At 49.4% G+C, this 23,667-nt stretch overlaps 1 protein-coding gene across 1 annotated transcript in view; it reads left to right on the forward strand.

The window, feature by feature from the left end:
• Positions 1 to 23,667, forward strand: part of Zpr1 (zinc finger protein Zpr1) — an 82,168-nt gene that overhangs the window by 49,338 nt on the left and 9,163 nt on the right. The window contains exon 2 of the mRNA XM_037423580.2: positions 6,390 to 6,686. Coding sequence (XP_037279477.1) covers positions 6,390 to 6,686 — 297 coding nt within the window. The remainder of the gene's footprint in view (positions 1 to 6,389; positions 6,687 to 23,667) is intronic.

Here is a 23,667-nt window from a genome sequence, read left to right on the forward strand (position 1 = left end):
GCAAAGATCGTTCATCACATAAATGGCAACTAGTGTGCTTTTGTACCAGAAAAAAGGAATTATAATTTTAACTTGATGTTGAAAGTTGATAAAAGGTGACCACTAGCATCACCCAATAGCGAATGTGGTCAATCTTGACAGTCTATTGGTAGGACAAGAAATCCTCGCGGGAAGATTCAGTTTGCTTAAAAACAAAGAAGTAAAACTTGAAATTGTATTTTATGCTTTTGAGGCTGCTTTAGGTTGCGCCAGAGTCTAATTTTTGCTTTTTTATTCCCACGCATTCAAATAGCTGCCCGGTAGCGCTGCTGGCGGTGTGTGTGTTCACTTGCCTGCATGCCTGTCGGCGAACGGCAGAGAAATGCGAGCACAACGTCCTCTGTCGCTCATGAGAACAACAAAAACGTGTGTGCTTGCCTAAAAGGACCACTAAAGTATTTGTTTTGTTAGTAAAAAATTCTTGATAAAGCCTACAAAAAGCGCACGCGGGGTTTCAGTTTTCGGCTTCCATCGGCACCGACCAATGTTGTGGTCATTCATGCCACCAATGAAAAGAGACAGAAACACAAAAATTCTGTTTCAAAAATTTCTGCACACTTTCCAGAAAAACCATTTCAAGGTTAGATACTTCACATGATACGGTTTTTATTGAGACACAAAACAGGAGAGCAATGAAGGACGGTAGACGGTCCCTTTAAGCAATTAACCTGTGTAGTCAAAGAGGCAAACAAAAGCTGCGCAAGTCGGCAGTAAATATTATCTACTTATGGAGTGTAACTGATGGTGGTATTTTTTTTGGAACAGTTACAAATGATGAGACTAGACATTTCTGGAAGTCGCTTCTGTCTCGCAGCTCTCGAGCTATAATTTTTCCAGTCTTGTTTTGTTAATTCATTCACCTAGTAACAGCTAATTGGAAAGGCTCTTCATGGTCTCTTGAGTTGTAATAAAAATTTTGCTACCATTTCTTTCGGGTGAAACAAGACATGTGATGCACCACTCAGCAGTGCTTGCTCTCCTCAGGTGCCGTTTTATGTGTGAAGGACGCTTACAACTGACAATCAAAAGACTAACTCGCAGGCTGTCTACAAGCATACTAAATGATTGCTTGGCTATTTAGACAGATTTATCAGCGCAAAAAAAGATGAAACTTTTAGAGAAGAAACGCACACACAGCACTGGTACTGCATGCGACCAGAATCACGTAAGTGGGTAGTGCTTATCCTCTCTTGTCTTGATTTCCTTCTTGTGTCCTCGTTTGCATGCCCTCTCTTTTTAAAATGACAGAGCATACTCCCAAGCTGTTCAGTATCAAAAAGGAATACATCACATCTCACGGACAATCAGCAGCACATAAGCCAGTGCTCACCAGGTTCATCAGAGTTCCTCTAAACCACACAATTCACTGACACTACTGCTACTGCAGCTGTTGGAGTCAGATCTCACAGCATGCTTTCTATTGCACCATCCTATTCCCAGGCATTCTCTTCAAGATGCACCACGTGAGCGCAGTCGTGTGCCCAATTTTCTGGAGTCACAAGTGCAATGGCTTTGTCCAGAAGTTTTCCAACTCCAGCAAGAGTGAACAACCCATTGTTGGCTACAATATACCCCTAGACCTGGCCTGATAAATAAAATAAAGTTTTTTCATTCCATTCCATTCCATTCCATTCCTGGCTTGATACCATTTCAATAGAGAATTCACAATGGAAAGGAGGAAGCCAAGCAATGCCGTGACCAGCAACCTTGGCTAGAGCAGCAGTCCGCTATCCATAAAAGCGGGGCTTGTTTTGGTTAACTAGCGGAATGAGCTCAGGCTTTAACGGGGCATTAAACCACGGAATGTTTTTTTGAGTCAATCAAGACTGACTCTCAGTCTTGCGTGACGATGTGAAGGGCAACTTATTTAGCTGTACGCTATAATACGAACCATTGTCCTTGACAATTACGCCCCGTGGCTCAATGTTCGGTAAAAGTTTGGTAAACACTCTTTTTCGCCCGGAAAATGACAGGTGCCCAATCCACAAAGCCATTTTCCCTTCCAGCATGAAGGACAATGAGCTGACCAGTTTTGCCGCTCGGTGCATGAGGCCCAGTTCGAGACCCTTGCGAAAGGCGTTCTCACGTGATGACACAATGGTGTCCTCCCACATCTTCTCTTTGACGAGTCCTGCATTCAGCCTAGTCTCGTCAAGGTAGTGTATAGACCTACAAAATCAAGAGACGGATTTCTGTTTTTAACAATAGGGTTCAGTTGAGACAAGAGACATTGATAATGTGAGTCTAATATCATTCTACCTGGCAGGCAGATATTTGCAGTTCCTCAGTGGTACTGAAAAATACAAATATAAAAAATGTTTGCAGAAGGTACCAACTCACCAGAATAACAAAATACCTTATACAGAGCTATCCATACTTCATTAGAACACGTCGATACATACTTGTGCGTTTACTTGAATAACCAGAATAACAGGAAAAATACAAGAGCCACAAATGCAGAAGCAAGCCATTAAAAAAATACAAATGTATGAGGACAGGTGAATGAAAAGTTTAATATTCACCGGTATGAGAACTTTCATTCTCATTTCCTCTTGCTACTCTTTCAAGTCTGAATTTTTACTGCTGAATTTGTGTTTTAATTGAAATCGTTGACATTTATAACTCTGTCTAACAAAACAAAGCAGTAGCTCTACGTACCGTTTTGCCTTTCTTGAATGGTCCGTAGATATTTCTGCTGCCACACGATGATTTCCTGCCTTGTGTTGAACCTGTAGCTGTATTCTTTAAGTAAGGTGGGAAAAATCTCAGTTTGGGGCCACTTCGTTTTTTTTTTCTCCTGCTCCATACGTTTTTGCAAAAAGGTTTCTTCACGTAATTCTTGGACCCCAAAATTTTCATCAATTTTTCACACAAAAAAAGTGTGAGGATTACACGAGTAAATACCGTTTATGCGGCCATGCTTGGGTGTTTAACACAGGTGTGATGGTTAAGGACGTTCGTCACTGTGTTTGTTGACAGCGGACGAGAAAGGATTCACATCAACAATGGATGCGAACAAAAGAAGCGTTATATTATACACTAGAGAACGAAGTGGCAGGTGAAAATAAAACTATATGTCCAACCCTACACGCCACGCGTCACGCAACATGTACGAGAGTCAGACCTCTAGCATGCGGGGAGCTCGCGGCTACGCTTACTCCGAGTCCAGCGCGTAGAGTTCTCAGTTCGCAAGAGAAAAACGCTGCCTCACAGTTTGGGTCCCCGTCGTCCCGACATGATGCGATCGTCGACGTGCGCGAGGGCAAAGGTGGCACGGCTGGAGCGGCTGGAACGGCTGACGGCACACGGATGCGCTACCGTGTGCAGCGCCGTTTAGTCAGACGTCGCGGCCAGCAGTCAGGGTCGCAACTCCTGAGGTTCAGGGTCAGGCCCCGGCTCACGAGGACCACGCCCGGTAGGCCTCGCCACGAACCTGCTCCCGGCCACTGCACCCAGGCAGGAGCCGTTCAGCAGGCCCCGTCCTTGCACCTTGTACCGGCCGGCGGACTCGACCCCGAGCGAACACGCCGGAGCTCGACCTAGCCGACACGTACGGGTCCCACGTCCGGCTCAGGAACGCTCCCAGGCACTCGTCCTCTCGAGCGGCGCACTGCTTCGTCTGCCTTCGTGGCCTCCACGCTCGAGCTCGCTTTTTTCCACGTTCCTTCTTCTTCTCTTCTTCTTTTCCATTTCTTGTTATCGCCTTCGTGCCACCTGCCCTCCGCTCGTCTTCTTTAGTTTCGGTTTGGCGTTCCTCGGCGCTTGCAAGTCCTTTTAGCCACAAATCGTACCTAAACACAGCACTTTTGTGTCCATTCCTTACAAATATCCCCCTGCTCAAGAAAGTTGTTTAGGGGGAAAACAACTTTTCACAAGCGCGCGAGGTGGAGTACCCAAAAGCGAAAACATAGCAAAAAAAAACATTATTTACAGAAGTTCATTCTGTTAGGGAAAGGGTGAATTGACATGAAAAGAAATTGTGCCACCAGTAAACGCAAACATAGTGACGAACGTCCCGTTAACCATCACAATAAATGGCGAGCCTGCCAGGATTAAGCTCTCGCGTTACATCTGAGAGCCTCACGTTGTTTGTGTGTGGCGGACGAGAATGGACGACGAGAGAAAGTTAGTTGAGCTAGGGAAGGAGATGGAACTGAGTGGAGAGGCTTTGCTGGCATGGGTGAGCACTGAGAAAAAAAGAAATGAGGAACCAGATAGCGAAAGATCGAGAGGAGGCACGTCTAGCAGCACAGGCGGAGCATGAGCGTGAAATAGCTCGCATGGAGGCTGAAAGGCTCCTCCTCGAAGAGCGGCGTCTGTTCATTGTTGTTTGAGAAAAGTTGTTTTCCCCCTAAACAACTTTCTTGAGCAGGGGGATATTGTAAGGAAAGGACTTAAAGACGCCGATGAGCATCAAACCAGAACTGAAGAAGACGAGCGGAGAGCAGGTGGCACGAAGGCGACAACAAGAAATGAAGAAGAGAAGAAGACACGTGCGATTACGAGTCAACTGTGCGCCAATCAGCTCATGACCAGTGGTGGCCCATAGAGGTGGCGTGCCACGATTGGGCCACGTGTGACCATTACGTGGCAGTAGGCTTTGTGGCTGGGGACGAGCCGGAGCAGCGGCAGACGGGAGACAGCGGGCCGAAGCGTCGGACGCAGGCGATCGAGGTCCCGGCCAGGGAACGCGGCCGTCCACGCTGCTGCCGTCCAACCACCAGCTTGGGCGGCATTGCCGGCACGAGTGCTGCATCTCGGGGCGCGGCCTGGCCTGCTGTTCTCTTCCTTGGCGAGGGCATCGCGGATCTCGGCGAGGCGTCTCCGCGGTCAGCCGTTGAACACAGCGATGAACGTGGCCTGGCTAATGGTCACGGTTGCGTCGAGCATCGCGTCTCGGCGCACGCTCTTCGCTGGACGGGCTGGCTATTCCCCGCATGGAGCATCGCGTCTCCTATGCGGGTTGACTGCTCCGTAGTCGCACCTACGCCATCAAGCGCCAATGTCACCAGAGCGTCGCACTTCGGCAAGGGACGAGCGAGATGTTCTGCCGGGCGAGACGCGGGCGTGTGTACGGAGGACCATGGAGCCGGGCGAGGTTCAGGGTGGCCGAAGATTCAGATGCCAGGGGAGTTGCTGGCTGAATCAAGGATCGCCGAGTGGTGCCGAGCCGTACCGAGCGACGCAGCAGCCTCGGAAGTGGGCCGCGAGCTCACGAGGTGCGCACCCGAGGGTACCTGGCTGTGCCCTGGCCAAGGCGACGAACGCCGGTGAGTGAGCTGCCGCACCGCAGCTGTAGTGAGCAGCATTTCAGCACGGCACAGACGGTGCTGTGCTAGCCAGAACCCGCACGTGGAACCGCTACGCCCGGAAGGTGATCAAAAGCTTGGAAACGAGGTCCGAGGTCGCGCTGGTCAAGGCATCTCCGCCACTGCAGCTCGAGAGTTGAGGCCACGAAGGCAGACGAAACGGTGTGCCGCTCGAGAGGACGAGTTCCTGGCAGCGTTCCTGAGCCGGACGTGCGACCCGTACGTGTCGGCCAGGTCGAGCTCCGGTGTGTCTGTTCAAGGTCCAAGGCCGAGACCTGCCGAACGGCTCCTGCCTGAGTGCAGTGGCCGGGAGCAGATTCGTGGACGAGGCCTACCGGGTGTGGTCGTCATGAGCCGTGGCCTGATCCAGGACCTCCGGAGTTGCGACCCTGACTGCTGGGTTGGCCGCGACGTCCGACTAAACGGCGCTGCACATGGTAGCGTATCCGTGCGTCGTCAGCCGTTCCACCCATGCCATGAAATAAAAAGTTCATGTTAATGCTTTCTCGTCCGCTATAGGCAAACATAGTGACGAACGTCCCGTTAACCATCACAACAGGTGTCTGTTTTTTTAAAGCTGAGGAGCAAAAGCACAAACAGTTCTAAGAACCTTACATTTTCAGTACTAGTAGGATCTACTAATCGTAAAGACAGTTTGATGCACTTTTATCTTTCTTTTCATTGCCACAAAAAAAATTCGGTTGTGTTGTTGTGATAGTCTTTCATGAGGCGCGCTGATTTGTTTGGGATGCCATGTCATGACATATGGCTAGGATAGAAAGCAGTATAGCATGAAAGCCAGAGGAACGATAGAACACAACAAGCACCAACTCGTGGTGCTCACCTCTGTGCGTGTTCCTTTGTTGTGCAATGATTTTGGCATGTGTGAACAACCAAGAAGTCTTACTGAATTTCAAGGACGACTAACATAGTGGACCTTGAACCCAAACCGAGCAGCACTGTAACTGTTAAGACTTCAATTGTGTTTTCACTTCGGTGCGTTTTTGTGTGCAGCAAATTTCAAGGTGCTGTATTATGCAGGTGCCGCACTTCAAAGAGGTAGTGATCATGGCGACCTCGTGTGATCGTTGCGGCCACCGTACCAACGAAGTGAAGAGTGGTGCAGGCATAGAGCCACAAGGGGTGCAAATTGAGCTGCGTGTCCTGGAGCCTGCAGACTTGGCACGGGATTTACTAAAGTCTGAAACATGCACTGTGCATGTGCCTGAGCTAGAGCTGGAGGCTGGTGCGGGTGTCCTCTCTGGCCGTTTCACCACTGTCGAGGGTTTACTTGACAGCATGCGCCAGCAGCTGGCACAGGAGAACCCCTTTTTCCAGGCAAGTAATAGTTTGCCAGCCTTTATTGGGCAATAAAAACAAAATGCCCAATCCTTTCTGAAGTAATAAAACTTGAACTAGATACTTGTTCCCCTTTTTCTCATGTAATTAAGAATAAAAAATAAACACCAGGCCTGCACGGATAGCAGAGCACAGTCACAGCGAAAGTATGAAGAGTGGCCCTTCAGAGCCTTTATTATACACTGCATGAGTGCTGCAAGCACACTGAGAGGGTACCCGTTATGCCTCAGATTATAATTTTTGTGTAGTATGGAGGCATTCACTATGCCATCCTTTGTTATCCTTTGGAAGAGCATGATACCTGCTACACACTTGCAAGGAATTTTGTGCAATTTTTTACGAGGTGGCTGATGAAGATGAAGAATTATGCCTGAACTTTTTTAATGGGTTGGAGCATTCGATGATCCCCTCATTACACAATTTGCCTTGTGGGATGCCTGGTTATTGCTTTGCTGTTTTAAAGCACTTTATCACTCTTATTAATGTGATTCTTTTCTCAGCATCAAGCCTGCCTAAGGAAGGCCAAGCACTGGCGTGGCTCTGTAGTAGAATACTGGTTTGGCATGCAGGAGACCCGGGTTTGAATCCCACTGTGCCTATGGTGTTTTTCATTTACTTAGTTGTTGTTTTTTCTGCTCATTTTACGCGATAGTAGTTACGGACGCTGGTAGTGGCGGACAACTGTAGTCCTCGTTAAGGACATAGGAGATCGTTGGACACCAAAGATAGTTCACACTTACCCAAACATTGCAGTTCGTGCGATTGAAACCTGTTTGGAATGCTATTGTTTTATCCACATCGGACCACCAGAGAGCTGATAGAGGTGTTTCACATTAGGAGAAGTGGGAAGGAATGCGTAAGCGCACCCTTCATAATGTTAACAAAAAAAGAATTTTCATACCTCATGAGCACTCTGAAGATTTGATCTGAGGTAAATTGTTTTAAAGCCCCATTTTTGTTTTTTGCTATTTTACCTGCCAGGTCATGTGACAGAAGTGGTATATATTGCCACAGGTATGGAACGACGTTTAGCCATGCCAATGCGAGTATGTGCCATGGTGTGAAAGAAGAAGAGGACGGTTGGGGTGCTCGTGCTCTAACGTTCGGTTCGGCTCGACGTCCAGTGCTGCTCCTGTGAACAGACGTTGTGGTCGTTCTGTAATCACGTGACATTTTCTGGTGGAGGTGCTGGGTAGTGTTGTATTCACTGCAATCAGCAGCAAGGTCCCGACACTAGTCGCGACTTGGAAGAACCAGCTGACCTACGGCGCAGCAGGCGACAACTAGGCCTACCTCCTGAATTCGGACCATTTCCACAACTCGGCAGTACTATGGCTAGTGCGGGAACGCAAACCCAAGAAACATCAACGCTGCCTCCTCCATGGTTCTTCAACGTCCCGCGTACTCCGAAGCCGTTCCACGGTGACCCTTATGAGGACGTCGACGACTGGCTTGACGACTACAACCGTTGCGGCAGCGTCAACGAGTGGAACGAGCAGCGAAAGCTTCAGTATGTCTACTTTTATCTCGAGGACTCTGCGCGCACTTGGTTCGAAAACCATGAAGCCACTATGACAACCTGGCCAGAGTTCCGCAACCAGTTGCGAAATACCTTCCGAAGCTCTGACCGAAAGGAGCAATCGGAACGGCTCCTCAATTCCCGAAACCAGCGTCCGAACGAGAGTGTTGCCATGTTCGTTGAGGACATGACACGGCTGTTCAGGCGGGCCGACTCCTCAATGATGGAAGAGAAGAAGGTGCGCCTCCTAATGCGGGGAGTGAAAGAGCAGCTGTTCGCGGGACTAGTGCGGAACCCTCCCAGCACTGTAGGGGATTTCCTCCGCGAAGCCACGACAATGGAGAGAATGCTAAGGCAGCGTTCGTACCAGTATGAGCGTCCTGGCAGTCTTTCGTCAGTGTCGTCGGCCCTACCAACACCTGACGTCACGACTGTAAAAGACCTGATGGAGCTCGTGCGCAGTATTGTGCGCGAGGAGCTGCAAAAGCTGCACGTGGTGTCTTCTCTGCCCCATGTTGCTGCTCTAACGGATGTCGTTCGCGAAGAGGTCCGGCAGCTGGTGCACCCCATGACGACTCTGCGTGCAGCCGAAGTCCAACCCATGACGGCCCTGCGTCCAGCCGAAGCTCCGCTATTAACGTACGCGGAAGCACTACGTACTCCTGCACCGGCTGTTGGCTATCCGTCCCGTCCGTCCCCCCTGCAGACGGCACCGTCGTTCTACTCGGGACCACCGCAGTACGGCAACCGATCTCTTACACGGAAATCCAGTGTATGGCGTGCTCCCGACAACCGGCCTCTATGTTATCACTGTGGTGAAGCAGGTCACATCTACCGTGAGTGCGCCTACAGGCACATGGGTCTTCCCGGCTTTCGTCCGGATGCTCGTCGACCCAGAGATGGTGAGCGGCCCCGTGCTATCGCCGAATACTTGGCAAGCCAACGATCCTCAACCCTTCCGCGTCGCCAATCCCGCTCACCATCTCCACGGCGTTCCACGTCACCTGGCCAACAATCAACCTTTGCGGACGTCCTTGCAGGAAGATCGCCTAGATCCACAGGCCCGCGCCGGGGAAACTAAGAACGGCGACCTCTGGGGGTGAGGCCGCTGTTGATTGACCGTTACAAGACCCTCCCCCGATTTGCCTGCCGACATCCGACGACATTCTTTCACCGACGTGTGCCATCGACAACAAACGGGTCTCTGCTCGTATCTCTGTTCTTGTCGACAACCACCCACTGACCGCTTTGGTAGATACGGGTGCCGATTATTCTGTTATAAGCGCTGACCTCGCTGCTCAGCTAAGAAAGGTAACGACACCTTGGGGACATGAACCAACCTCCGGACTGCGGGAGGTCATCTATTGACACCGCTAGGAATGTGCACTGCCCGCCTCCGAATTCGTGAGTCGACGTACATTGTTTCCTTCGTTGTATTGCGCGAATGTTCCCAAAACCTGATTCTTGGAATGGATTTTCTCCGCGAGCATGGAGCCATTATTAACCTTCGCGACCTGCTCATAACGTTATCTAACGACCATACAGCCTTACGAAAGGATGCAGTTGCGCTGACCACAACACTTCGAATTGCTGACGACACCATCGCACTGCTGCCGCGAGCCAGTATGTTGGTAACGGTGGAGAGCGACTGTGACAACAAGAGTAGTGGCATCGCGGAAACTAACCTCTCGGTGCTCTTGGCTCGGCAGATTTGTGTCGCGCGTGCTATCGTCAAACTGAAACATCGGAAGACTCAGCTTCTGATCACGAATTTCGGCGGCCAGTACCAACACTTGGCAAAGCGAACAGCAATCGCGAACTTTGAAGCCACCGATGACGAAGAATGTTCCACTATCGCTCCGATTGCCACTGCTGCCGAAGGTAACAGTGCATTAGCCAGTACAGTTGACGTGAATTGCCAGCTATCCTGTGCGCAGCAACAGCAGATACGCATGATGTTATGTTTATATAGTGATTGCTTTGCGTCGACCTCCCAAATCAAGCAGACCCCAACCGTGAAGCACCGAATTATAACGGACCCTACCGAACGGCCTGTTCGACAGCACGCTTACTGCATGTCGCAAAAAGAACAAGAGGCAATACGTTTTCAAGTGAAACAGATGCTCGACGACGACGTCATCCAACCCTCGAACAGTCCATGGGCGTCACCCGTCGTACTTGTTAAAAAGAAAGACGGCACTCTTCGATTTTGCGTCGATTACCGGAAGCTCAACAAAGTGACGAAGAGAGACGTCTACCCTCTCCCACGCATAGATGATTCACTGGATCGACTTCGACATGCCCGATATTTTTCCTCAATGAATTTACGCAGCGGCTACTGGCAGATTGAGGTCGATTAACGTGACAGGGAAAAAACAGCATTCATAACTCCCGATGGCCTCTACGAATTTAAAGTGTTATCATTTGGATTGTGCTCTGCACCGGCAATGTTCCAAAGGATGATGGACACCGTCCTGTTCGGTCTGAAGGGGGAATCCTGCCTCGTGTATTTAGACGACGTCGTTGTTTTTTCCAAAACATTTGAGCAATATTTACAACGACTTCAGTCCGTCTTCGTCGCTATTCGATCCGCAGGCCTATCTCTAAAACCGGAGAAGTGTCATTTCGGCTACGAAGAACTAAAGTTCCTCGGCCACCTTATCAGTCACGATGGCATTAGACCAGACCCAGAAAAGACCATGGCTGTTGCTGCATTTTCTCCACCTTCGAACAAACGGGATTTGCGCCGGTTTTTGGGTCTCTGCGCCTACTACAGGCGCTTTGTCTCCAGAGCTTTGCCAACATCGCTGAACCCCTTACCCATTTAACGAAGGAGGATACTCCTTTTGTGTGGGGTCCAGAGCAGAGAGCCGCTTTTTCCCAGCTTCAGCAGTGCCTTCAGAGTGAACCCTTACTGAGGCACTTTGATGAAGATGCCACCACTGAACTTCACACTGACGCAAGCAACATCGGTCTTGGTGCAGTACTCGTCCAGTGGCAAGACGGCGCTGAACGTCCCATCGCTTATGCTAGCCGCATTTTGTCATCTGCGGAAACTAACTACTCGACCACGGAGAAGGAATGTCTTGCTGTTATTTGGGCGATAACAAAGTTCCGACCGTATCTGTATGGCCGTCCATTCAGAGTAGTTACGGACCATCATGCCCTCTGTTGGCTGGCCAATCTCAAGGACCCTTCAGGGCGCCTCGGGAGGTGGAGCTTACGCCTTCAAGAATTTGAGGTTACAGTCGTCTACAAGTCGGGCCGCAGGCACACTGATGCTGATTGCCTTTCGCGCGCACCCCTCGCGACAACATCGAGGGACGATGATACCGATGGCCATTTTCTTTGTGCAGTCAGTGAATCTGACTTGGCCCAACAACAGTGGAATGATTCAGAGATCCAACAACTTATCAAATACCTTCAAGGTCTCAGCTCGAGTCCACCATCGGCATTTGCACGTTCAGGGTCATTTTGTCTCCGCAACGACATCGTCTACAAAAAGAACTTCGAACCTTATGCGACTGAGTACCTCCTCGTCGTTCCACCAGGGCTACGTGCTGAGATTTTATCTGCCTGCCACGACGAGCCTTCCTCCGGCCACCTAGGATTCGCACGTACCCTTGCCCGGATTCGGACTCACTACTACTGGCCAAAGTTCACCCAGGATGTCAAGCATTACGTCAAAACGTGCCAGCGCCGTAAAGCCCCACCTGTGCGCCCTGCTGGTTTGTTACAGCCTGTTGCACCCCCGTCACAACCGTTTGAACGAATCGGCATGGACTTGCTTGGGCCCTTCCTGAAGTCACATGATGGCAACCGCTAGATCGTAGTCGCTACTGACTATTTAACGAGGTACCGCGAAACGAAAGCCCTACAACGAGGCACCGCCAATGAGGTTGCGTATTTTTTCATCAACAACATCGTCCTCCGCCATGGAGCGCCAACAGTTCTCATCACTGACCGTGGAACAGCCTTTACAGCCCAATTGATGCAAGACGTCACGAGACTTAGTGGAACAGCTCATCGCAAAACAACCGCATACTATCCACAAACCAACGGTCTGACGGAGAGATTAAACAAGGCGCTCGCTGACATGCTATCTATGTACGTCGACCGTGATCACAAAAACTGGGATGCAATTTTGTCATATGTAACGTTCGCTTACAACACTTCGGTTCAAGAGACTACGGGTTTCACTCCATTCCGGTTGCTTCACGGCCGAGAAGCAATTACGATGCTTGATGCCATGCTGTTGCCTGACACGACCGATATTACTACTGATGCGAACGACTTTATCCGGCTCGCCGACGCGGCCCGCCAGCTTGCACTCAAGCGGATCCGAAATTAACAACGAATCGACTCGTAGAGGTACAACTCCCATCATCGCCATGTCATTTACCAACCCGGTGATCTCGTCTGGCTGTGTATCCCCGTTCGCAAAAGGGGCCACTCGGAAAAGTTACTTCACCGCTACTTCGATCCCTATAGAGTACTACGGCGCCTTACAGATCTCAACTACGAAATTGTGCTTGAAGATACAGCTCAGCGATCTCGATGTTCCCAGCAGGCCGACATTGTTCATGTGGCACGGATGAAGCCACACTACCCCCGAGCCACCTGACACTGCTTCATCACGCGTCTTTGTGCGTGTACGCGACTACTTTAACTTTTAATCGGCATTGATCATCGGGGTGGTACTTTTTTTTTTTTTCGAAGGGGGGGGGGGGGGGGTAATGACACAGGCATGAAAGGAGGTTTAGCCATGCCAATGCGAGTATGTGCCATGGTGTGAAAGAAGAAGAGGACGGTTGGTGTGTGCTCGGGCTCTAACGTTTGGTTCAGCTCGACGTCCAGTGCTTCTCTTGTGAACAGACGTTCTGGTCGTTCTGTGATCACGTGACAATATATATATATAAATTTATATATATATATATATATAAAAATAAGGGAAAGAAGTGTATACCTAAGGACTCGTTTTTCCGTGTTTTAACACAATATTAATGAGATCTAACAGACAGTAATGCCAAGGAATGTACAGGGGAAGTTATTAGAACCAATGGAATGTAAATAAGAAAAAAGAAAAGTGGATGAAAAAATAACCAACCGTTGGTTATTTTTTCATCCACTTTTCTTTCTTCTTATTTACATTCCATTGGTTCTAATGTTTTCCCCTGTACATTCCTTGGCATTACTGTCTGTTAGATCTATATATATATATATATATATATATATATATATATATATATATATATATATATAGAGAGAGAGAGAGAGAGAGAGAGAGAGAGAGAGAAAAGACCCATTGGTCGAGCAAGCTGGTTTATTCTTTGCTTCGTCTTCCTCCGCTTTGCTCCAGCCGCCGAGCCGTGTTGCCGTGCTGGCTCTTCAAACTTGGCCACGCTGCGGACCTGGCAAACAAAAAGGAACAGCAGTTCAGTCCAAACTACGCACTCGTCTTGAAGCGTGACACGTGCACTGCAAAGTTATTCCTTTTCTGCCGGTCAAGTGCAAATCTTGTATCTGAGCTGGTAATGTGCCAAGTGTTCTGCCCTAGACGTTCGGTGATAGTGAAGGGCTCCTCGAATTTCGTGAGTAGCTTCCCACCCAAGCAGCTGCTGCCCCTTTGCATCCGCACCTCATCTCCAATGCTGTACTCGGGGGGCAGGTCGCTGGTGGCAGTCATAATAGTGCTTCTCTTTTACTTGCGCTTGTGTGGCTCTTTTCCTCGCCGCAGTCGCTTCGCCGTGGTGATCTAGTGGCTAAGGTACTCGGCTGCTGACCCGCAGATCGCGGGATTGAATCCCGGCTGCGGCGGCTGCATTTCCAATGGAGGCAGAAATGTTGTAGGCCCGCGTGCTCAGATTTGGGTGCACATCAAAGAACTCCAGGTGGTCGAAATTTCCGGAGCCCTTCACTACGACGTCTCCCATAATCATATGGTAGTTTTGAAAGGCTAAACCCCGCATATCAATTAAATCAATCCTCGCCACAGCTCTGAGCTTCTGGCAGGCGTCTATAGGGTTGTCGTAGCGTGTGACACTAACTGGAGCATCCAGGCTGAGGGCCGCTTTTAGTTGGGGAAGCTTTCCATATATGGGTTCGTATGGTGTTGCAAAAGTAGAGGTCTGCAGCGCCGTGTTAACTGCATAGCCCGAAGGTGGGCATCTCAGTCGGCCTTTCCTTTCTGGTAGACTTTGGTGTATGGAGCGAGTCTTGCCTGAATATTGTTATTAGTGCACTCAATAAGGCCGTTTGCCTGAGGATGGAACGCAGATGTGTAATGGTGCTGTACACCCACCTTGGTAAGATACTTTCGTAGTTTCCAACTGCAAAACATCGTTGCGCGGTCTGATATCAGTTTCTTTGACAAGCCACGCCTCCATTCAAATGAACGACCAAATGAACGCAGGCAAGCAATGGCACGGCTGCCACTTCCATGTACTTCAATAAATAGTCTACAGCTACAATGATATAGCGGTTTTCAGCAGTGGTGGCAAGGAGTGGCCCGATGTTGTCAATGCCCACCATATGAAATATCTGGTCGGGTATCTCAACAGGTGTCAACAGTCTAGGCTGGCACACCGGAAGCCGGTTAAACTGCTGACACGGGGCACAACTGGCGACGTAAGAGTGCACAGTGCATTGCATTTTTGACCGCCATAAACATTCTTTTAATTTTTGGAGGGCACATCGTTATCCGATGTGCCCTCCTTCGGGGTCATTATGAATGTACTATATACGTACTATATTGGTGCTCAAACATTTAGGCCAGTAGGTATCGTTCTTCGGAGAGATCCTGGTACCACTGATGACAGCACAGTACATCATTGCGTATTGAAAACAACTGGTTTGTTTCCGTACTCGCTACAGATGCAATTATTGGTGCCAATTTCTCTTCCTTTTCTTGGGCTTTGCGCACATGTACATGAGCAAAATAGATGTGGTTTTGCTTGCTTTTTTTTCAACGCGCTTGGGCCGGTTGTGTGACAAGGCATCGGCGATGTGATTAAAGAACCCAGCGCGGTGACGGACATCAAAGTCATATTCTTGGAGCGTGATAATCCACCGAGCAAACTTATGCTTGAGCTATTGCTTGAAAAGCATCCAAGTCAAAAGTGAAAAGTGAAAAGCATCCAAGTGAAAGCAGCATCATCGTTATCACTGTGAACCTGCACCCAAAGGGGTAACGGCGGAATTTATTGTCCACGCTCCAGGTCACTGCTATACATTCTAGCTCATAGGAATGATAGTGGCACACAGTGGGGCTTTTTGATTTTCGGATTCCTGGGTTGGTTCTGGAGACCCGTGGTAAGGTGGCTAGAATGGGGAGGTGTGTTGAGCGCGGCGCTTTTTGCTTGCCGGAGAAGGCCATTCGGTGCGCCGATGACGCTAGGGGCGCTGATGGCAACGGCGCGGGTAGTGAGCGGTGGACTTCACAGAGTTTTCCTCGGGTGCGCTGCTTCTTTTTTTTTTTTTTTTTCAAAGGCGGTAGCTGTTTTACATGTACTTCGTCAATCGTTGATTGCGCTGGGTTACTCTGAAATGCCTGAAGGTGTCAACGACAAAAAAAAAAAAAAATAATAGATCCAGCGTCCCTGCGTTATGCTTGTCCGTAAAACTTAATGCTTCAGTTCAGCCTCTTGAAGAGTCCCAAGGGTGGCAACGTGGATCACTTAGTGGAGGAGTCGCTCTGTTTGTAAAAAAATGCCGCACGAGATGGAATAAAATAAGGAAGACTACGAAAGACTTCCATCTGATGCACTAGCAGTGTCTGTTGCCCATGAAGCATACACCGCTGAGCGGCGGATGGTCGCCCTGTATATTATGTGGCAAGCTTCGCTGTGAGAAATCTGGTACTTCGTAATAATCGTGATGAGTGCAAGAACGCCCGCTTGTTTTGCAGTGGTGGTTACGCGTTATGAGTAACACCGTTGCTAGTATAGCACGTTACTTCGGTGATTAGTATTTGATGCACTTGTTATACATGTAGACATGGAGCTGCTGCTTAAATTGTGCAAGTTGTAGTTGTCAGCAAGTCATTCCTGCAACACGGTAGCGCTATTTAAGTTATGTTTCCAAAATAAAATTTGCTTTTGCTGATGGTACAGGTCGCGGAGCATTAAGTTTGCAGTAGCTGCAAAAGCAAGGCTCACGTTACCATAAACAGTTGCAATTCTAGCGGGCCTTATGTAGGTTAAAAGTGGAAAAATTATTTACACTGCAAATATTTTACACTGCAAATACCTGCGATTATGGTCTGCTAGCAGATGCAAGCTGCCAAAATTACTGTAATTTTTGTAGGTCAGTGATCATATCTTTGCGGAGAGGGTTGACGGTGAAATAATATTTCGGCTTTCTGTGACAATGAGAAATGTATTTAACATGCACCACGTTGTTATAAGCCATCACATGAAACTCTCCGGTGCACATTAGGCCACTGTGTTCTACGTCCGGCATCTTGTGCAAAATTTGCTAAATTCTCCTAGATTAGCTATAGTTTTTTTTTTTTTGGTCAGAGACTTTATTTCTTTTATTTCAATAGGTCGAGGAGCACAGGACCAAAAGCTTGAGGGATTGACAAAGTACCAACCCAGTCACAAGTTGGCAAAGCAGCAATACACGACTGACATTCATACATGTAGAATAAAAAATAAACTTTACAAGTGTAAAATGACACCGAGTAAGAATACAAAAGTTATGAAACAAAGCTCCACAAAAGAGAGCGAGGGAATACATATGTATCATGACTTGGCATGAACATGAAAAGCAAAAATCAATAAGTAGTGTGACCGAAATTCCGGGAGATGTACTATTCGAGAAAATGAATTAGCTGGGCGAAGCATCTAATTTGACGATTTTGATTATTCAAAATCACATATATCTACAGTGCTATAGTTGGGAATTAACTGTAAAAAATTAATTACACATAATATTATAATGAAGTGTCGTAAAATCATCAGGATCAAAACTATGCACTGATACAGAGACACCACATTAAAAGATACAATATAGTAATAAGAATTATTTAAAAAATGTGCAAGACAGACAGTCATTCTTGCAATGTTTAAATAGATTCATAGGAAGTTCTCAATGGCAGAAGGAAGGACAAAGTGTCAATGTCTTCGTGGTTTAAGGTGGTTAATAGGTAAGGTAGCCTGTAGGACATTGTTCATCCTAAATGCTTCTAGGAATAAGTAAAATGCACATTTAACTCTTCGTGCCTAGTGAGACAAACACTTGGGTATACGTTTATCTTAGCAAGATAAATTATGGTACTACAACCATGTTTAACGAATGCTTTATGACATGTCAATTATATATACGGGGTTTATTAAAATGATATTCTGGCTCCTGCAGCATGGGCGCATTGATTCAAACTTCTGATCTTGAAGTATAATCAATAAGATGTATAATCAGAAGTATAATCAATAAGTGGTCGAAATTTCCGGATCCCTCCGCTACGGCGTCTCTCATAATCATACGGTGGTTTTGGGACGTTAAAATAAAGATGTCAAAACCTTTTCAAGAATGGTTTTCAGTGATGAGACTTTAAAGAGCTTAGGTGCTATCTACTGCCCTACACTTGCTCGATGGAATAGAATGAAAAAACTTTATTTCAGTCCTGCAGGACGCGCTTAGCGCGTAGCGGGCGTCCGACGGGGAGTACTTGGCGGCCGCTTCGTGGGCCCGCTGGACAGCCTATTGCTGGTCGGCGAGAAGTGAGCTCCTGAGGGACCTCTCCCACTTGCTTGAGGTAGAGTCGGGAGGAGTTGTTCTACACTCCCAGAGCATGTGTGCGAGTGTCGTTGTGTGTCCACATGATGGGCATGTGTCGCTGGGGTATGCATCGGGATAATAAACGTGAAGCGTGGCAAGGTTTGGGTACGTGTGTGTCTGTAATAGGCGTAGGGTTAATGCCTGCGGTCGGTTAATTTTCAGATGTGGGGGTGGAAAAATGCGGCGTTGCAGGTAAAAGTGCTTTGTAATTTCATGTTACGTAATTGGTGCATCCCGATTGGTATCTAACCCAGCAAGATGGGGTTGCCCTGTGGCAGTGCGGTCGGTAAGTGCGCGCGCTGCATCATGGGCGATCTCGTTGAGGTTGGATAGGGCACCCGGCACCTGGCCGAGAGGGGCGGGAAACCAGATGACAGTGTAGTGCTTCAGGGCACTCGGGTCCGCTTTGCGCAGGATACGTAGCGCCTGGTCGGAGATGACTCCGCATTCGAAGGCTTCGGTGGCCGGCCTGGAGTCGCTGTAGATGAATTCCCGTTTGCTGTCGAGCATAGCTATAGCTATAGCTACTTGCTCTGCTACTTCAGGGTTTCGGGTGAGATCAAAATAATTTTACCGAAAACGGGTTACCACCACACAGCGTGGGAGCAATTTTTGTGGAGAGCGGCGCATGCTCTCTCGTGTGTCTCCTCCGCAAGGTTACCTCCGCCCGTGCATGCAGCGCCCCAAGCGGCATCGGCGCGCTTTGGGGCCGGTTTCGGCGGCCGCTTTTCACACCTCCCCATTCTAGCCACCCTATCCGCGGGCTCCCTGAAAGCTACCACTGCATTTGGTTCTGATAGAAAATGACGTAGGCTGGCTACGCGCTCGCCCAGCGACATCCCGAAGTTCGCAAAATTGAATGCAGGACAGCCAGCATAAACGTAAACAAACTTTACTGTCGTGGCAGCAAACGAAACAGTGGGCCGCGTGTATGTTAGTTTTTTTTCTGCATTGTCCGCTTGGAAATACGTAGCTAAGCTCGCCAAAAACCTGAAATAATATCATCAAGTGTACGCATTTGGGGTACGACTTCGTACGCTCGCACGATCAATCGCAGCGTCCGCGAACGAAACAGCCAGCTGGCGCACGCTGCCTTGAGAACAATGCAAGGCGAGCTGCCACGACGGTGCCGGCTTGACAAGCTCACGCCTCTTTAGTACATATATCAGTCACTGCACATCACAACGCGAAGTCACACGGAAGTGATCGTGTCCCCTAAAGAGCTTGAAGATATATACCTGCTCAGCTATCGTGTATCATACGTTGCAAACACACATTGACCAACTTGCGTTTTTTTCTAAGGTTTATGATATGCGCAGGTATTGGTACCACGAGTGTGCGTCGTATATAAAATTAACATTTGCATGACACGTTCTCGATCCATTTTTAGAACTTGCCTTGCCTGTTTTCCAGTCCTTAGTGGCACATAACGAATGTCATGTATATCAGCTTTGATTTCGACCTACTAGGTCATTGTACGTATTGCGCGGCATTATTAGGAAGAGGTGAAAAAAGACAAAGCCAACGATTAAATGGGCCAAGAAAGGATGTATACATTTTTGAATCCATTCTCCTTTTTTTTCTTGCGCCGCATCGTATAATATCATATCACATATGCTGCCTCATAGATGGAAATCGGTTCGCATGCCGTTCGCGACTTGCGAGCATCATCAACAGTTGCGATCTAGGGCCTTCTATCACCATCGAGGATCAATCCAGTAGTTAGGACAGAGGTTCTAAGAGCTTCACGTGCGCAAACATACGACAGAGCGAGCTAGTTCGATCACAATCGTCTTTGCTTAGTGCACAGAAAGCAGGCACAGCTTCACAAACGACTACTACGAAAAAAAAATTAACTCCAAAGTTGTCTCCATGCGTGCGTACGAACGTGTGCTACGTACATAACTTTTAAGGCATGTGCACGACACAGTCAACAGTTCACCGCATTGTTCACGGGAGGAAGCTTCATGGGAAACATAACAAATGCGATGAACAGTAGCTTCAAACACTCGTCGCCACTCGTAATCGCCTCATCTCGTAAGGTGGAACAGGCTTCAGAAGATAACCCCACGCGTAATGACAAGCGAAGGCGTAGTCAAGTGCCCACATTACAATCCACCGAGTCTTCACAAAGATGGCACCGAGCGCGCATCGTACCTTTTTCGGCGTCTGCTAGCCCGAAACCTGCCCAAAACCTTCCAGAAAGCTAAATTGTCCTGGACTAAAAGACTCTTCCAGGACGACTAAATTGTCCTGGAAGCGTCTGGCGACCCTCGGGCTCCCCGCGGGTCGCCAGAACATCCAACTCGAGAAAAACGAACACCAACCGGAAGTGCGCCGCGGGGGGACGGAGCAGCCTGAGAAAAACGAGCTTGCTCTGGCTGGCTCTGGCAGCCCGCGGGTAGCCAGAAGTGGAAAATTGAAGAGCCCCAGTATCGGAGAGTTTTCAGCTGGCATGAGTGACAATGTGCTCAACATCGTCAGGACTTCGCTGGACTAGCACTGCCCCTAGACCGACTTGGCTAACGTCGGTGTGTTATTCAGTGGTCCATTCGTCATTGAAGTGACTCAGTACTGTACAGGCAGTGAGCCTTTGTTTTATCGTCGAAAAAGTGGTTTTTAGCATGTCGCCCCATCCAAACTGAACACCCTTGTTAAGGAGATCGCTCAGGGGAGCTGCAATCGAAGCGAAGTCAGCAATAAGCCTTCTCAAGTAAGACGTCATACCTATGAAAAATTGAATTTGCTTCACGCTGGCTGGTGTCGGATATTCCAGCACTGCTGCAATGTTCTCTGGGAGTGGCTGTATATCATCGGGGAATATGCCCTAGGTATGCTATCTTAGATTACGTGAGTGGCTGTATATCATCAGGAGAAATGTTATACCCTAGGTATGCTATCTTAGACAGGCTGAACTGGCATTTCTTTCGGTTTAAAGGAAACCCCACGTCGTAGAGTCTGCGCAGCACTTTTAAAAAAAGCAGGTGTTCATCCTTGGTGGTGCTATCAACGAGTATATCATCCACATAAACCACGCAGGCTTGGTTCTTTAGTGAACCTAATGCGGAATTTGTTGCGCGCTGAAATGTGCTAGGGGTTGTTCCGAGCCCAAACGGCATGCGATTGAATTTGTATAGGCCTGATGGAGTTCGAAAGGCTGTCTTACATTTATCCTTTTCTGAGACGCTAATCTGCCAGCACCCTGCGCGTAAATTGAGTGAAGAGAGAAATATGCGGTGGCGAACTGTATCGATAGGGTCGTCGATGTGGGGCAATGGGTACGAGTCAGGCATCGTACACTTGTTTAGCTGCCTGTTATCTACGCAGAACAGCATAGATACGTTTTTCTTAAGCACGAGCATGACAGGTGCTGCCCATAGACTTGACGAAAAGCTAATTATGCTTGCGGAGAGCTTATCGCGTACTTGATCTGCGATAACAACACGCTCCCTGTTAGCGTATCTTCTCAACGGTACGTATATCGCAAGGTATTGCCTAGTTGCTATTCGGTGCAACAGCATCTTAGTGCCTGAGAGCTCTGCTATAGTGTCGGCGAAAATTGCTTTATGCTGGGCCAGTACAGAACCTAAGGTAAGGACCTAAGAACCTTAGGTAAGGACCTAAGGTAAGATAAGAACCAGGTGGTGGCTCACCTTTCAGCGTTGGCAGGAGCGCCTCCATAGCCTCGCTTGATGAAGGCCGGAGCTCTGTACGGTCGTGATAGATTGTGATCTGGATGTCGTCATGTTGGCAGGCAGGTCCTTCAAGACAGGAATGGCTGGGAGAGACTTTCTCCCTGCTGTCGTCCGGACATTCACGTCAAGCATCGCCACTGGAGTAGCGATGCCTCCAAGTTCACGGAGTGGAGGCTGAGTCCACGGGGAAATGGCGTCGGGAGCTTGGCGTCATTGGAGCGCCGTCTGTTCGGCGCCGGTATCAACAAGCGCTGACAAAATGCCAATCCCTTCAACATGCACAGGTGTAGTGGTTAAACGGACGTTCGTCACTGTGTTTGTTGATAGCGGACGAGAAATCATTAACATGAACTTTTTATTTCATGGCATGGGTGGAACGGCCGACGACGCACGGATACGCTACCGTGTGCAGCGCCGTTTAGTCGGACGTCGCGGCCAACCCAGCAGTCAGGGTCGCAACTCCGGAGGTCCTGGATCAGGCCACGGCTCACGACGACCACACCCGGTAGGCCTCGTCCACGAACCTGCTCCCGGCCTCTGCACTCAGGCAGGAGCCGTTCGGCAGGTCTCGGCCTTGAACCTTGAACAGACACACCGGAGCTCGACCTGGCCGACACGTACGGGTCTCACGTCCGGCTCAGGAACGCTGCCAGGAACTCGTCCTCTCGAGCGGCACACCGTTTCGTCTGCCTTCGTGGCCTCAACTCTCGAGCTCTCTTTTCCGCACGTTCCTTCTTGGCCAGGGCACCGCCAGGTACCCTCGGGTGCACCCTGCAGCTCATGAGCTCGTGGCCCACGTCCGAGTCTGGCCCGTCGCTCGGCACCACTCGGCGATCCTAGATTCAGCCATTCTCTCCCCTGGCATCTGAATCCTCGGCCACCCTGAACCTCGCCCGGCTCCATGGTCCTCCGTACACACGCCCGCGTCTCGCCCGGCAGAACATCTCGCTCGTCCCTTGCCGAAGTGCGACGCTCAGGTGACACCGGCGCTTGATGGCGTAGGTGCGACTACGGAGCAGTCAACCCGCATAGGAGACGCGATGCTCCATGCGGGGAATAGCCAGCCCGTCCAGCGAAGAGCGTGCGCCGAGACGCGATGCTCGACGCAACCGTGACCATTAGCCAGGCCACGTTCATCGCTGTGTTCAACGGCTGACCGCGGAGACGCCTCGCCGAGATCCGCGATGCCCTCGGCAAGGAAGAGAACAGCAGGCCAGGCCGCGCCCCGAGATGCAGCACTCGTGCCGGCAATGCCGCCCAAGCTGGTGGTTGGACGGCAGCAGCGTGGACGGCCGCGTTCCCTGGCCGGGACCTCGATCGCCTGCGTCCGACGCTTCGGCCCGCTGTCTCCCGTCTGCCGCTGCTTCGGCTCGTCCCCAGCCACAAAGCCCACTGCCACGTGATGGTCGCCCGTGGCCCAATCGTGGCACGCCACCTCTATGGGCCACCACTGGTCATCAGCTGATTCGCTGACAGTCACGCGCACATTAAACACGCCTTGCCCCGCACTTCCGTCGTTGTCGTTTTCTTCGCTCATCACAATAACCCCCCGCACAAGAAAGTTGTTTCAGTCAAACAACTTTTCTCACAATACACAGTGATGAGGAAGAACAGTCCCATGGACTCACGACTCTCGAGCAGTGGTGGCGGAGAAGCCTGGACCAGCGCGGCCTCGGGCCTCGTTTCCGAGCTCTCTGGTTCCTCATTTCTTTTTCCTCCGCGCTCACTCATGCCAGCAAAGCCTCTCCACTCAGCCCCATCTCCTTCCCTAGCTCAACTAGCTTTCTCTTGTCGTCCATTCTCGTCTGCCACACACAAACAACGTGAGGCTCTCAGATGTAACGCGAGAGCTTAATCCTGGCAGGCTCGCCATTTATTGTAGTGGTTAAACGGACGTTCGTCACTGTGTTTGTTGATAGCGGACGAGAAATCATTAACATGAACTTTTTATTTCATGGCATGGGTG

Source organism: Rhipicephalus microplus, chromosome 4 (genome assembly GCF_043290135.1).
Source record: "Rhipicephalus microplus isolate Deutch F79 chromosome 4, USDA_Rmic, whole genome shotgun sequence".
Lineage (NCBI taxonomy): Eukaryota > Metazoa > Arthropoda > Arachnida > Ixodida > Ixodidae > Rhipicephalus > Rhipicephalus microplus.